The sequence below is a fragment of the Chiloscyllium plagiosum genome, chromosome 10 (assembly GCF_004010195.1).
Source record: "Chiloscyllium plagiosum isolate BGI_BamShark_2017 chromosome 10, ASM401019v2, whole genome shotgun sequence".
In the NCBI taxonomy this organism is placed as follows: domain Eukaryota; kingdom Metazoa; phylum Chordata; class Chondrichthyes; order Orectolobiformes; family Hemiscylliidae; genus Chiloscyllium; species Chiloscyllium plagiosum.
The window spans coordinates 88,279,393-88,296,019 of NC_057719.1; the positions used below are offsets into that span (position 1 = coordinate 88,279,393).

The following is a 16,627-nucleotide window of genomic DNA, read 5'->3' on the forward strand; positions in this document are numbered from 1 at the left end:
TGCCTTCTCTATTTCCCGGTACATGTTGCGCCCCTGGTCCTGACCACTGTTAGGAGGTCTGTACATAACTCCCACTATGGTTTTTTTGCCTTTGTGGTTTCTCAATTCCACCCACACAGACTCCACATCATCCGACGCTATATCATTCAGCACCATAGATTTAATTTTGTTCTTAACTAACAAGGCAACCCCGCTCCCTCTGCCCACCTCCATGTCTTTTCTATAAGTTGAAAACCCTTGGATGTTTAACTGCCAGTCCGGATGTAACCACGTCTCTGTGATGCCTACCATATCATAATCATTCACGATGATCTGTGCCATTAGTTGTCTGCTTTGCTATGAATGCTACAAGCATTCAGGTAAAGTGCCTTAATGTTAACTTTCTTAGATCATTAGAGATATTGGAAGTCATAAGATGTCCTAAGTTAACCTGATTAACCTTTGTTCAATATTCAATCCCTCCATACCAGGGATTATCCTAGTAAACTTTAAGTGACAACTGTGCCCAGCAATTACTTACTAGAGGAGGGATAGGGAGAAGATGTATGAAGCTGGTACTTGGGATGAGAAGTTTGTTTTATGAAGAAAGGTTGGATCTGTACGATTGATGTTTAGAAGAATGGAAGGGGAGGGGAGGACTTGACTGAAGTGTATATAATGGTCTCGACAAGGTGGATTTGGGGAAGGACATTTCCTCTTGCATACGAGTCCAGAAGTAGGGTACAAGGTTTTAAAATTAAGGACAGCCCATGAAGCGCAGAGATAATTGGATTTTTATTCTCTCATAACATTTGGAAGTCTGTCTCAGAAGGGCGGTGGAGGCGGGGTTCTTCACGCAGAAGAGGAGATTCTTTTCAGGCAAAGGAGATTATTGAAGACGGGGTAAATGTGGAATTAGAAATTGAATGAGAAGCAGAGTTAAACTTCTGGATGTAGGTTTGCTCGCTGAGCTGGAACCTGAGCTACAGATCTGCTCAAAACTCGCTGAAGTTAAACTTGTGGGCCCCACCCCACCGTCTAATGGTGACGATCTGGTGATTTGAAGAGAGATCCAGTGTTAAGGGGAGCTGGTGAGCCTCAGGCCCCACTCAGTACCTGTCTCTGAAGCCTGCACATCCATCTGCTGGGGCTGGGTAGGCGGCACTGGCTCTATCTTCTTACAAAGACAGGCCCAGGGTCCATTCATCCATATGGCGGAAACCGACCGCCAAATATTCCCCCCGCCCCGGTCACTTCCGCTCGGGCCGAGCCCCCTCAGCCGGTGCACCGTCCAATAAAGATCCGGGGCTCCTGCCGTCCGCTGTCCCCATGGTAACGGGTCAGGTCACCTGATCTGTGGGGTGGGGCCACGCTCGGACCTTTTCTGTCAGCGCGTGAGAGCGGATGTGACCTCATCAGCGCGCGGCGTGGTGAGTAACGGCCTGAGCGGGAGAACAACGTCACCCGCCTGCTCCCCCTCTAAAACCACTGATACCCTTCCCTATTCTCACCACTTCTCCCCTACCCTTACACCATCTTCACTGACCCTGACACCACCCCGCCGCCCTCCCCAACCACCCCACCACAAAAACTAAACCGTTCCTGCCAGCATACACCACCCCTTCTCTGCCTCCAATGCTTCATAACTGCCATTACACTTGCCCCAACCTTCTATGAACCACTCAAATTCCCTCTCCACCCCCACCCAGCATTCATTCAAAACCACACTGGGCAAAAGTGAGGACTGCAGATGCTGGAAACCAGAGTTTAAATTAGAGTGGTGCTGGAAAAGCACAGCAGGTCAGGCAGCATCCGAGGAGCCGGAAAATCGACGTTTCAGGCAAAAGTCCGCCAACACTGCCCAACCCTCCCCCTGTTTGGACTGGAAAAGCACAGCAGGTCAGGCAGCATCCGAGGAGCCGGAAAATCGATGTTTCAGGCAAAAGTCCGCCAACACTGCCCAACCCTCCCCCTGTTTGGAACTTGTGCTAATGATCTCACCCTTTGTGTGAGCAAGACACTTAAGTTCATACAAGTGCATAATAAAGGGAAATCTTGCTGCAGACACCTTGCAGTGAGTCTCTGACTGTGCTGAACTTTTGAGGTTATTTCTTTCTGCAATCTCTCTTTCAGCCTATCTTCAAGTGAGAATGCAGTCTTCAAATCCATGGGAGCCAACAGTTGAAAACCCAGCAGCCCGTTTCCTTGAGAGGTGTATTGGAAAGGGATTACTGACACAGGTATGGCTGGCTAAGCTCGGGACCAGTTTAATGCATCTTGTGCTTTTTAATGCCCATATATTTATTCACTTTCTGTTTTTTAAAATTAGAATTGATTCCTTGGCCCTACTCATCTATGCAGCTGTCCTTGACTTGAGCCTAGTCGATAACTGGGAAATCTAATCTAAAACTGTCTCTTTGATGGATGTTCCATTGCCCCTCTATCTGATGTTTGCTTGCATTGACACCACTTCCACACTCAGGATCACTCAAAGAAAGATTTTTATTTCTATAACTTTTTTCATGACACCCTTTGTTTTCCAAAAAGCTTCATGATTCATGAAATACTTTTGAAATCTTGGAGCCTAAGAAACACAATTCTCATTTCCACACAGTAAATGACCACAGACAACAATCTGATAATGACCAGTAAGTTTTTTATTTGACAGAGGGATGAATATTAGCCAGGACACTAAGGAGAACACTCTGCTCTTCATTGTAGTCATGACCGAAACACTCTAGTATACCCAAGAAGGTCTTGGTTTTAACGTCTCATTTGAAAGAAACTACTCCTGACATTGTGCTTCTGCTCAGTGGTGCCTTGCGATGACAGTCTGGACTACCTGCTTGAGTCTCTCAACAGGAACTTGAACTTACTATTCTCTGACACAGAAACACACATGCTATGCCTCAGAACCATGGCTGACTTGGGCTCTGATGATCATTGTAGCAGGCATCCTGCAAAGTCAACCTGGTTGTGATCAGACATTGGACTTCTCATTAGGTCAAAAAGTGTGAAGCTGGAAAAGCTCAGCTAGTCAGGCAGCATCCAGGGAGCAGGAGAGTCAATGTTTCGAACATAAACTCTTCATCGGGAATAAGAAGGGCTTATGCTCGAAACCTCAACTCTCGCTCTCGGATGTTGCCTGACTGGCTGTGCTTTTACAGCACCACACTTTTTGACTCTGATCTCCAGCATCTGCAGTTATCATTAGGTCAACCTAGAATGCTGGTGGATTATAAAACAAGCTACATCTCAACCCAGATCCTCAGTTGCTCAAGCATGCATACTTGTCAAGTCATAGACTACAAAAACAGACCCTTCAGTTCAACTTGGCCATGCCAACCAATCTGACTTTGTCCCATTTGTCAACCTTTGGCCCATATTCTTCCAAATCCTTTCTAATCATATACTCATCCAGATGAGCTCCAGACATATGCGAAAAAGTTGACCCTCAGGTCCTTTTTAAAGCTTTCCCCTCTCACGTTAAATCTGTATCCTCTAGTTTGGGACTTGTGCACTCAAGTAAAAAGACCTTGGCTATTCACCCTATCCATGCCCATCATGATCTTATATAAACTCCTATAACTCCTCAGTCTCACTCCAAGGGACAATAACCCCAGCCTAACAGCCTCTCCTTATAGCTCAAACTCTCCAGTCTTGGCAACATTCTTGTAAATCTTATATGCAACCGCTCAAGTTTAACAACATCCTTTCTCTAGAAGGGCAACAAGAATTGTGCACAGTATTTCAAAAGTGGCCTCACCAATTCATGTACATTACGGTGGCGCAGTGGTTAGCACTAATGCCTCACAGTGCCAGGGACCTGTGTTCGATTCCAGCCTTGGGCAATTGTCTGTGTGGAGTTTGCACATTCTCAATGTGTCTGCGTAGGTTTCCTCCGGGTGCTTGTTTTCTCCCACAATCCAAAGATGTGCAGGTTAGGTGAATTGGCCATGCTAAATTGCCCATAGTGTTCAGGGATGTGTAGGTTAGGAACATTAGTCCGGGGTACATGTAGATTAATAGAGTAGGAGGAATGGATCTGGGTGGGTTACTCTTTGGAAGCTCGGTGTGACTTGTTGGGAGGAATGGGATTCTATGATCTGCAACGTGACATCCCAATTTCTATACTCAATTTTATGACCAATAAAAGCAAGGATGCCAAACACCACCATCACCACTCTGTCTACCTGTACTTCCACTTTCAATGAACTATGCATGTGCACCACGAGGTCTCTTTATTTGCCAACACTCTCCAGGGCCTTACCATTAACTATATGGGTTCTGCCTTGTTTTGCCTTCCAAAGTGCAACACCTCACATTTATCTAATAGATGCAAGTAAATCTATTGTAATTGTAGTTAGAAGTTATGCGCTTGTTTCGTTCCCCAAAAACTGACATAGGTTACCTTTTTCTCCTGTGAAACAGGACACTTTGGATTTAAACAAGGTCCTGCCACACCTCAGCCCGTTGGCCCATCTGACCAAGGTCCTGTTGTATTCTGGGATAACACCTTCACTGTCCATTACAGCATCTATTTTGGTTTCATTTGTGAACTTACTAGCCATACCTCCAATATTCACATCCAAACCATGAAAATCAGTGGACCTAAAACTGATCGTTGTAGCACACCACTGGTCACAGGGCTCCAGTCTGAAGAGCAACCCTCCACCACACCTTCTGTCTCCTACTTTCAAGCCAATTTTGTATTCAGTTGGCTAACTCCCTCAGATCCCGTGTGATCTAATCTTACTAAGCCATATATCATTACTACAGTAGGGATCCTTAGCCATCAGAATTGACTTGCAGAGCCAATTTTAAGTTTTCTCCTTTCTAGATAAGTTGCCTATGCTGAGTGAAACAAGGTTTCTCACTTGAGTCCTAATCTCTAAAATGATGAAAGGCTTTCCAATAGCTGATCTTTTCGTCCTATTCTTGACCCACCACTCCCTTAGTCCTGTCTCCTCTCTCAGCCTATAGACTAAATAGCAGTGCTTAGTGGCATATAAAAGACTTTATAAAATAAAAGCTTACCTTCTGATTCCTACTCAGTTCTGTATTGTGAAACGTGATAATTTGTCGTTCTTTCTAACATTATATTTGGAGGCTTTAGAAAGATGCACGTAAATCTATTGTAATTGTAGTTAGAAGTTATGCGCTTGTTTCGTTCCCCAGAAACTGATGTAGGTTACCTTTTTCCCCTGTGAAACAGGACACTTTGGATTTAAACAAGGTGGAGTTTGGAAACACAGTGCCATTTGTTGAACGCTTCAGACTAATAGATGAAATTTCACACACCAGGGCAGAACTTGAACAGGTTTGTAACCTGAGTATCTTGGACATTATAAGTCTAGATAATATAATTCTTCACTATGTAAAGGGCAGGAAGGAGCCAAACAAAGCAGCATTTGAATTTGTGCAACTTGTGTCCCAAGATATTTTGCAAGAAGGGTAGTTTTAAAAAAGAATTCTTGGCAGTGGTTTTGAGACCATACCTGAATACCTGGGGACAAGGGGGTGTTTTATTCATTCATGGAAAGTGGTCTTTGCTAGCTGTGCCAGCATTTGTTGCTCTTGAGAAGGTGGTGGTGAGCTGCCTTTGCGAACCACAGCGGTCTGATTGGTGTAGCTCCCACCCACCATGCTGTTAGGGAGGGATTCCAAAAGCAACAGCGTACTCCTGCTTATTATGCACTAACAGCAGTAGCATTTGTTTATACAAGATCTTATTATAAAAGAGCACTCTGATATGTTCCCATCAGTGAATGTAAGGAGGGTGGACACAGAGCCAGGAAGGAAGATGAGCTATGATGGAAACTTTTGTGAAACACTGAACTGTTGGCTTAGATTTCATATTGCAAATCTCTGCAATCTTTTGGCTTGGGCAAGCCTGCTACCCACCAAGTGACAGTTGACTTCTACAGAGAAAGATGGGGGAACTGAGGCATGAACAAGGCACGTGTCAGGGGTGTGATGGAATACTCCCCACTTGCCTGACAACTGTAGCTCCAACAACACTCAAAGCTTGACGTCAATAGAGCAGCTCGGTTGATTGGCATCACATCCACCGTCTCCATCACTCAGTAGCAGCAATGTGTACTACCTACCAAGATGCACTTCAGAAATTCGCAAAAGATCTTTAGACATCACCTTTCAGACCCACAATTGCTTCCATCTTGAAGGATAAGGGCAACACTTGCATGGGAATATTGCTCCTTGCAAGTTCTCCTTCAATTCACTCACTATCCTGAGTTGAAAATATATCACTGTTCTTTCACTGTTACTGGGACAAGATCCTGGAACTCTCTCCCTAAGGGCATCGTGGGTCTACCTACAGCACACGAATTGCTATAGTTCAGGAAAGCAGCTCACCAGCACCTTCTCAGTGGTAACTAGGGACAGGCGATAAATGCTGGCCAGCCAGTGATGCCCATGTCCCACAAATTAATTTTTAAAAAGTTACACTAGGTCCTCTTAACACTTACTGATTAGCGTGTTAGCTTCTTGTTGTTCAAAATTCCATGATGCATTCCTTTGCCAGCCAAGGCAGAGTCAATGTGTTAAAGCTCTAGAATCTATATAGGTTACAGGAAAGCTGAATCATGCAAGGTTTTTACACTAAAAATACTTTGATAATGCGATTGTAAATAAACTAAAAGTGAAGCATTTATCTGTCCTCTCTCCTACATTGATTGTGTGCCATGCTCTGTTACTAACATTTCTTCACTTCTATCAGAAATCTCTAGAGTTGAAGCTGCTTAAATTGCAGAATGACACCGCAGATATTGCCCACCCAGTGTGTTTGGGTAAGTCTGTGGTTAATTTTGTGCATGTGAAGTAGTAATGGGAACAGGTAGTTTGCTGGGTGGAGTTGGCATATTGTTTTAAGTAGAAATTGAGAACTGTTGATGCTGAAGATCAGAGTCGAAAAGTGTGGAGCTTGAAAAGCACAGTAGGTCAGGCAGCATCCAAGGAGCAGAAGAATTGACGTTTCAGGCATAAGTCTTTCTTTAGGTATTTTGGGCGGGTGGGGGTGGCTGAAGCTGAGATATAAATAGGAGGGTAGGGTTCCTTACCTTCCACCCCATTAGTCTCCGGAGACAGTGCATCATGCTTTGCCATTTCTGCAAACTACAATCAGACCACACTGCCAGAGAGATATTTCCATCCCCACCCCTATCAGCATTCCACAGAGACCATTCCTGCTGTGACTCTCCGTTAAGTTCAAGCTTCCCACCGACCCACCCTCCATTCCCGGCACCTTCCCTTGCTGCCACAAGAGATGTAAAACCTGCGCCCACCTCCTTCACCCCCACCTCACCTCTAATCAAAGCTCCAAAGCATCATTCCATATCTGGCAGAGATTTTCTAAACACCTCAACTATTGCGTCCATTATTCTCGATGTGATCTCCTCTACATTAGGGAGACAGGATGCCAATTTGCAGAATGTTTCAGGGAACACATCTGGGAGACATGCACCAAACAATCCCAACACCCTGTGTCCTTGGTGGAGTGGGAGCTTCCCCTCCCACTCCACCAACGATATGTAAGTCTTGAGCCACCTCCACTGCCAAATCCCAGTCAACCAACGACTGGAGGGAGGATACCTCCTCTTCCACCTTGGGACCGTTCAACCACATGTAATCAATGTCAACTCTACCAGTTTTCTCATCTCCCCTCCCCCACCTCATCCCAGCTCTAACCCTCCAACTGGACACTGCCCTTTTGAACTATCCTACCTGTCCATCTTCTTTTCCACCTATCTGCTCCACCCTCTGCTCCAACCTATCGCCATCACTACCCCCCCCCAAACTGCATCTACCTATCGTCTTACCAGCTGTCTCACCCCCATCCCCCTCTTTATCTCTCAGCCCCTGCCCCCATCCCACATTCCTGATGAAGGGTTTATGCCTGAAATGTTGATTCTCCTGCTCCTCAGATGCTGCCTGACTTGCTGTGCGTTTTGAGTGCCACACATTCTTTTAAGACACTGTAATGGCATGTAGGCCTGACTGGAGAGGATCTCCTCCCTCTTGGAAATTGGTTGAGATTTTAATGGTACATAATTTTTGTGGTATTTTGTCAACTCTCAAATAACCAGGTTGGTTGAATTATGTTTCATGACCTGCTCTGAGGGAGTTGAATTCAGATTGCTAATCTCATACTAAACCATGAGTCTACTGTACAGGTATTTCTTTTATATCGTGATGGTCGTGTTCTTATGCAACCCAGCACTATATAAAAATTGTGCAATAAAGATAGCATTTAGTGTTGGTATTGCAGTCATGTTAGAGCCAACACGTTTTAAACGTCTACGCTTTAGAAACAGCATTACCAATTTGTCAATCATGTTACAGCCAATTTGCGTTGATGAAACACGTGTCATAGCAGAACAAGCTGGCAGGTGGGACTAGATTGGGTTGGGATATCTGGTCGGTATGGACGGGTTGGACCGAAGGGTCTGTTTCCATGCTGTACTTCTCTATGACTCTAAGCTGTGTGCTGCACCTCTATCAAGTTCTGTTTCTAGTACATAGCTCAAATGCAGTTTTTTTGCATTGTATGTGGGATACTCTGCTGTCAGATGCACCAATGTGGATACTAAGTGCTTTAGGGAGTGTGTGAATCTGAGAGATGAGGAATTGAACAAGCTAGATCCAAGAGTCCAGCTGTGCTTATCCCTTCCAATGTGCTGGGTGTATTTTAGATTAGGTTAGGTTCCCTACCTAACCTAACCTGTGGAAACAGGCCCTTCGGCCCAACAAGTCCACACTGACCCTCCGAAGAGTAACCCACACAATGAGTTTAGCAGAATTTGCTGTGGTTCATGTGCAGAAATTTCCGAACTTTTCAAATTCATCACGTCTGCTTGTGTTGAGTTAATCAGCTTTATTCCTGAACCAAACAGGGAGCAAATCAGGATCCTGCCCTTGATCCTTGGTGAATGACCTGCCATTTCTCAATGAAGAAAAACCATTTAGCTGAGTTGCCATGTGTAAAATGCTATTCGGTGTGAATTAGCATTTTTAAGAATGGGGCGATACCTGTAGGAGAGGAGAGACACTGCACTGATTTGGTGCTGTGTTGTTATGTACACCACGTGTCAGGTGTTCAATGTTGTGGCATTAAATGTTTAACACTTCTCTCTCTTGTATTGCTAGCTGAGAAGTACAGTCAGCTTCAGTCGATGAACAGCCACTTGGAGGCGATCTTGCAGGAGACAGTGTTGCTGAAGCTGCGGTTAGTGCAGCCTATTTGCCATCAGTGTCTACCTGTTGAAGCCAATTGTCACAGGTGAGCTGTACATATCCCAGCTGCAACTGGGTTTAGCAGTGTCAGCACCATGGCAGTTAAATATAATTAGGACATATAAAATCCTTCCACACCTCAAAACCAATTTCTGCAGTAAAACCAATTGGATTCTGTGGCATTAGACTGTGGATTCAGCAACAAGTAAGCTCAGTCTGATTTTAATGAGGTTTTTGGGTGGTGTTGCAATTTTTGTCGAGGTAAAGTTCCTGATAGGTTAGAGTGAATTTGGGCTGGGAGAGAAATGACACATTGCTCACATTATTATTCTTCCCTTTCTGTAGAGGTTTGGTATCTACCCAATCAACGTGACACAACTCAGTGGTTAGCACAGCTGCCTCACCGTACCAGTTCGATTCCAGCCTCTGGCGACTATGCAGAGTTTGTACATTCTCCCGTGTCTGCATGGGTTTCCTTTGGGTGCTCTGGTTTCCTTCCATAATCCAAATATGTGCAGGTTAGGTGGATTGGCCATGCTAAATTGCCCATAATGTATAGGTTAGGTGCATTAGTCAGGGGTAAATGCAGAGTAACGGTGAATGGGTTTGGGTGGAATATTCTTCACAGGGTCAGTGTGGACTTGTTGGGCCGAAGGATCTATTTCCACACTGTTAAGATTCCAAGAAGATTCTAAGAACATTTCCACTCGTGCTGTGGAAAGAACAATCTGAATCTCCTTTGAGTGCATTGTGAGAAAAATCAGATTAGTTATAAGTGTCAGTTTTGGCTCAGCTGAGAGCACACAGCTCACTGAGTCAGGTGATTCTATCTTTGAGCCCCACCTCAGCGTGACTGCCACTCAGTACAGCACTTGCAGAATTGAACTAAAGTGACCTCAACCTGTCATCATCCAGCAACTTTCATGTTTGGATGTTGCCATAACTAAAACAGATTAACTCATCAGGATGAGCTTTATGACACTTTAAATACTCCATTGGGTGTAAAGCACTTTCGAGCATCCTGTGGTCATGAAAAGTGCTACTTAAATGCAAGTCTTTCTTTAAATAGTAATAAGATTTTATCTAAAACCCCAAAAGTGTGAGGGAGCTGGGTAAAAACAATTAACATAAGGTGCTAGAGTGAGAGATTACTGATATGAAGGGGTCTGGGTTATAAAGGAAAGATAGAAACGTTGCGCACTTGAGGGAGGAGGAGGAGGGAAGACATGTTGCTGAGTAATGATGTGAGACAGCCGGATTATTGTCAGTAAAGATGCAGTGAGTAATGTTCCAAGCTTGAATCAAGACTGAATGTTTTGTTGTTACTTTCATCTCCCTGCTAATCACATTAATGTTTCCTAGGTATGTCTCTGAAATCTTGCCCATGATGGTTAATTTCATTGAGAAACTGGACTCCAATCTGGAGCTGATAAATACCATTCCTCAGGTGACCAAGAAAGTAAAGATAATAGTAAGTAAACAATGGAAATTCCTTGCAGTTACTTTTCCAACTATCTTAACGTTATTTCTGTATTTTTGTGAGGAACAGAACATTTTCCATTTCAGTCACCCAGTATCACACCCTGCATCAGATACAAAGTCAGTTTCCCATCAGACATTTTGTCTGAATCATGCAGCACCAGTTCAGTGAGTCTCCTGGGATAATGTAGAAGAGGTTTTACTCTATTTCTAAATCCATGCTATTTATATCCAGGGAGTGTTTGATGGGGACAGTGTAGAGGGGGCTTTACTTTCAGTTTACTTTCTCTTTTTAATGAAGAGAAGGAGTTTCACTCTGTACCTAACCCTGTGCTGTCCCTGTCCTGTTTGATGGGGAAATCTGGAACGAGTTTTACTTTCTGTGAAAGAGCAGATGAAGTTTTACTCTGTACCCTGTTCTGGTAGAGAAAGCTTTACTCAATCTAATCCTGTGTTTGATGAGGATCTAGGAGAAGTCTACTTTCTGTTTGGACTGAGCTTTACTTTTGGTGTAAGAGGAGGTTGATTTACTCTGTATCAGTTCCTCTTCTGGGAGTGTTTGGGGACCATATTGGTGCTCTATTCTGTGTCTATCCTCATGCTGTACCTGCCTCTGTGTTAGAAATAAAACAATTCAGTTCTCTATCTCTCATGTTCATCTGCTTGTGATAAGTAGAAAGAGAATTAGTTTAAAAAAAACTGTTGTCTTTTTAAACCATCTGTTTTATATTTAGGAAAATCTTGTTGCCAAAATGGTATCCGACATACTGGAGCTGAAGGAACTGTTGGAGTTGATCATGAGATGGAGAGAGCAGCAGAAGACTGGTCTTGAACATCTGGGAAGTAAATGATGACTGCTTTTTGGGCTGTGAAATCAGAATTAAGCCATTCGTTATAAGAATTTTTTTTGAATTTCTAGATTTTAATGTATAAATTTCTTGTGGGTAGTCTTGATAGCAGAAATTAACCAGTGGTTGTGACTGCTTCCTTTTGTCATTGATTATGGGAAGTATCCAGGTCAACTTTGTGAGTTAAACCACATTGCTGAAACGACTGACTTTACTACCCTCAACATTCACAAGCTAATATGTCAGCAATGAACCCTTCGTCATTCCCTATGGAAAATAGCAGGCTGGCGCATTTTATTTGGCAGAGCTATGCCTGAGATTGTGCAGGTAGTGACTGCTTTCTGGGCATCTTTTCCTGGCAACCTTTACTGCTTTGGTACCTCAATCAAGTAAGCAATCTTCATATCAGCCCACACAAGAAATGTCAATAGAGCTGTTACACAGGGGCAGCCAAGTCCAATCTTGGCTTTGCCCAGTGTTCTGCCCTGTAGTTTCCAGCAGGAATCACTGAATCGTGATGAGGAGCTGACCCAAGGCTGATGCTTCCCAGCCTTCCCCAAACAGGAATGAAACCAGGAACCTTCTGTCAGTGGCTTTGCTGCACTAGGGGATGTTATCCCAGGCAAATAGGGGATCGGTAGCAAGGTGTTATTTGATTCCAAGTGGACACTGCATTTCATCAGGGAAAGCAAGCCCAAAACATACCCAAAGATTAATCTTTTAGTGTTGAGTTGTATTAACTTATTGAATGTTATGATGTCAATGACCTCGCCTCAAAGGATAACATTTGCACACAATCTTGTGTATTAAAAAATTGGGTACAGTGATGCTTTCTTGTGAAAATTTTTTTTAGCATATTGAGCCATTTTTTAAAAAAATTACAAATATAAATTAGCAAACAGTGCACTAACTGTAAGCATATGATCAGTGGAGAGGCCACAAGAGTCTAGTTTTTGAAATTCTTATCTCTCCAACCTTCTACCAATTACCAGGTTGAAATCAGAAATGTTTCAATATGTACCATTGGCTTGGATAGGTGCAGTTGCCAACAATACATCTCATTTGGACATATATCACTGTTCCTTTATTGCTGCAAGCAGAATATTGGCAACTTGTGGAAATTTCCAAAAAAAAGGGCCCAAAGTCATTGAAAAGCAAGGATTGAGGGGAGACTTTCCTGACGTCCACCCAGCTGCACTTGCTTCAGAGTTGAGCCGCGGTTTATAAAAAAAAAATGCAAGGGAGGACAAGGTGACGTCCAAAATGGTACTGTGTGTGAAGAGAGAAGTAGAGTCGTATTGCACTTGGAACGTTAACTTTCTTTCTCCTTAGATGCTGCCAGATCTGAATTGGTCCAGTACTTACTCTTACAGAACAGCATCTTTTGTTCTGAAGCCAGCGGGTACTTTTGCTGCTGTGATATTCCTCAATCCTGTGCCATAGTTAACTTTTATTGTCTAACTCTCAGGAAAGCTCCTTCAATATTTTAAATTATGCTGCTTGAGATTTGTATTTACAGGAAAACAGAGGCTGTCTTTTGATATGCTCTATTTCCCATCCAGCCATTGCTGCTCAGATTAGTCAACTCATGAATAAAGGCTGTTGTTCAGTAATGGGCCATTGTAGCTAGATTTGTCAGCAGCTTTTTGGGAATTAGTGTGTTCTGAGATGGAATCAACACTAGCTTTGCAGAGAGCCTAATTACACCTGAGGAAGAAACATTCAGGAAGTAGACAGCAGGCAAGTGTGGCTTTGTACAGACCTCTGAAGTCTGTGAATGTTAACAACTTCTGGAACCACAAACCAATACTGCAAATGTAGCAGAACAATTGGAGGGATGACCCAAAAAAAGTCAACAAAAAATGTTGGAAGCAATAGTTTGATAATTGTGTGGAAAATGCTTTTGACTAGGGTTGCTGTGAATGGACAGAAATACGTAAAGGGAATGAGTAACTGCCCAAAATATTTGCAAGGATGTTACCAAGACTGGAGAGTTAGAGTTCGAAGGATAGGTTGGGACTTTTTTTTTTCCCCCTGGAGTGTTGAGGGGTGACCTTCTAGAGATTTATTAAACCATGAGAGGCATAGGTAAGGTGAATGGCAAAGGTTTTTCCCCTAGGGTAAGAGTTCAAAACTAGAGGGCATAGTTTTAATATGAGAGGGGAAAGATTTAAAAGGGATCTGAGGGGCAACTTCTCACCATGTTACATATATGGAATGAACTGCCAGAGAAAGTGGCAGATACAAGTACAATTAGAACATTTAAAACAAATCTGGACAGCTACATAAATAGGAAATTTTAAAAGGGATATGGGATATGGAGTTTAATTTAGATTAATGAAGTGTTGCATTGTGGGAAAGCAAATCTTAGCAGGACTTATACACTTAATGGTAAGGTCCTCAGGAGTGTTGCTGAACAGAGAGACCTAGCTGAACAAAGAGCTCCTTGAAAGTAGTCACAGGCAGATAGGATAGTGAAGGAGGTGTTTGGTATGCTTTCCTTTATTCGTCAGATTATTGAGTATAGGAATTGGGAGGTCATGTTGCGGCTGTATGGGACGTTGGGTTCGGCCACTTTTGGAATATTGCATGCAATTCTGGTCTCCTTCCTATTAGGAGGAAGTTGTGAAACTTGAAAGGGTTTAGAAAAGATTTAAAAGGATGTTGTCTGGGATGGAGGATTTGAGCTATAGGGAGAGGCTGAATAGGCTGGGGCTGTTTTCCCTGGAGCATTGGAAGTCTTTCCCTGAGGTGGGGGAGTCCAGAATGAGAGGGCATAGGTTTAAGGTGAGAGGAGAATGATATAGAAGAGACCTAAAGGGCCTCTCTTTCATGCAGAGGGTGGTGTGTGTTTGGAATGATCTGTCAGGAAATGGTGGAGGCTGGTACAATTGCAATATTTAAGTCATTTGGATGGGTATATGAATAAGAGGGGTTTGGAGGGATATGGGTCAGGTGTTGGGAAGTGGGACTAATTAGGTTGGGACATGTAGTCAGCCTGGACAAGTTGGACCGAAGGATCTGTCCCTTCTGTACATCTCTATGACTCTGACCAACCCAGGCAACAGGCACCTTGGGAAACCAAGTTGGCACAGATGAGTTGTATTGAAGAGTCTGTTTCCAGGTTGTATGATTCTTTGACTTTGACACAGGTATGGGAAATTATAGGTTATGGTTTATTTTTAAAATTCACCCATGGGATGTTTGTGGTAGTGGCTAGGCCAGCATTAATTGCCCATCCCTATTCACCTTTGAGAAGGTGGTGGTGAACTACCTTCTTGATCCACTGAAGTGTATTTGGTGTAGATAGTATTTGGGAAGCCTTTAAAAACCAGCAGAGCTTTTTTTTAAAAATAAAAGCAATGAGAGTAGATGAAATATTAGAGTAAACCAGCTAATAGCATAAAAAGGAGACTGCAAGAGTTTTTAAAAATATATAAAAGATGAGGCAGGACTAGACATTGGACTGCTGGAAAATAAAATTGGAGCAGTAGTAATGGGAAACAGAACGGCAGAAAAATGGATTAGGTACTTTGTATCTGTCTTCAGAGTGGAAGAAACCGGTAGTATATCAGAACTGAGTTTAGGGAACAGGAGAGTAGTGGCCATCACTAAGTTGGTGGCTCTGGGGAAGCTGAAAGGCCTGAAGGTGAATAAATCTGCCGGGATTCTGAAAAAGATAGCTAAGGAATTTGTGGAGGTGTTGGTGATGATCTTTTAGGAATCACTTGAGTCAGTGAGGGTCACAGAGAGCTGGAAATGGCTAATGGAGCACCTGCTGAGGGAGGCCAGTTAGCCTGACCTCAGTCATTGGTAAGATTTTTGAGAGTCCATTATTAAGGGTGAGATTGTGGTGGATTTGGAAATGTGTGGTAAAATAGAGCTGAGTCAACACTGCTTTGACAAGGGGAGGTCATGTCTGACAATGTAATAGGGCATTGTTACTAAGTTTGCAAATAATGCAAAAATAGGTGGAGAGGCAAGTGTTGAAAAAGCAGGGAGGTTGCAGAAGGACTTGGACAGACAGTGAGCAGAGTAGCAGCAGGTGGAATACAATGTGGGAAAATGTGAGGTTATGCAATTTGGTAGGAAGAATAGAGGCATAAATACAGAAAAGCTGCAGAAATCTGAAGCACAAAATGACTCTGGAGTCCTTGGTTTTATATTCTCAAGTTTAACATGCATGTTTGGCAATTAGGAAGGCAAACGCAGTGTTAACATTTCATTTCAAGAGGGCGAAAACTCTTAGGGATGTATTGCCGAAGCTCTATAAGGCTCTGCTTTGGGCCTAAAATTTAAAAAAGGATGTGCTGACCCTAGAGAGCATCTAGAGGATGTTCACAAGAGTCATTTCAGGAATGAAGGAGTGGTCAAGGATTTTGTATCTGTACTTGAAGGATTTTAGAAGGACAAGGAGGGGCTTCATTGAAACTTGCAGAATGCTGAGACCGAGATAGAGTGGACAGGAGATGATGTTTATACCAATAGAAGACACTAGGACCAGAGGGTTCAGCCTCAGTGAAGGGAAGACCTTTTAGAACGGAGATGAGGAATTTCTTTAACCAGAGGGTGGTGACTCTGTGACAGTCATTGCTGCAGAAGGCTATGGAGGTCAAGTCATTGAGTGTCTTTAAGACAGAAATAGCTGAGTTGTTAATCAGTAAGTAATCAAGGAATATAGGAGAAGGCAGGAGAATGGGATTGAGAAACATTAGCTGAACAGACATGGGCTGAATGGCCTATTTCTGCTCTTATAGCTTATGATCTTCTAAATCCTCAATGGCTGGGAGGTTGAGGCTTTGAACCCATTGACACTAAAGTAACAGCAATATATGTTCAAGTCAGGATGGTGAGTGGCTCAGTGTGAAACTTGCTGTAATGACATTCTACCAAGTGCAAACAACTTCTGCAAAACTGGATTTCCAAATCAATGAAAACCAACCAATATTTAACAAGAACATGTATGTCACAAAGCAATGTGACTGGCCAATTTTTTTTTTAGATTAGATTAAATTACAGTGTGGAAACAGGCCCTTCGGCCCAACAAGTCCACACCAACCCGCCGAAGC

At 43.2% G+C, this 16,627-nt stretch overlaps 2 protein-coding genes across 2 annotated transcripts in view; one reads left to right on the forward strand and one right to left on the reverse strand.

Moving 5' to 3' along the window:
- lrrc57 (leucine rich repeat containing 57) overlaps window positions 1–1,404 on the reverse strand; it is an 11,672-nt gene extending 10,268 nt beyond the window's left edge. The window contains exon 1 of the mRNA XM_043698334.1: window positions 1,096–1,404. The gene's annotated coding sequence lies outside the window, so the exon portion shown is untranslated. The remainder of the gene's footprint in view (window positions 1–1,095) is intronic.
- A 339-nt stretch (window positions 1,405–1,743) lies between these two features.
- haus2 (HAUS augmin like complex subunit 2) overlaps window positions 1,744–16,627 on the forward strand; it is a 15,413-nt gene continuing 529 nt past the window's right edge. The window contains exons 1-7 of the mRNA XM_043698335.1: window positions 1,744–1,779; window positions 2,113–2,219; window positions 5,195–5,299; window positions 6,719–6,788; window positions 9,145–9,277; window positions 10,594–10,702; window positions 11,445–11,553. Of these exons, the coding sequence (XP_043554270.1) occupies window positions 2,130–2,219; window positions 5,195–5,299; window positions 6,719–6,788; window positions 9,145–9,277; window positions 10,594–10,702; window positions 11,445–11,553 (616 nt within the window). The 5' untranslated portion in view covers window positions 1,744–1,779; window positions 2,113–2,129. The remainder of the gene's footprint in view (window positions 1,780–2,112; window positions 2,220–5,194; window positions 5,300–6,718; window positions 6,789–9,144; window positions 9,278–10,593; window positions 10,703–11,444; window positions 11,554–16,627) is intronic.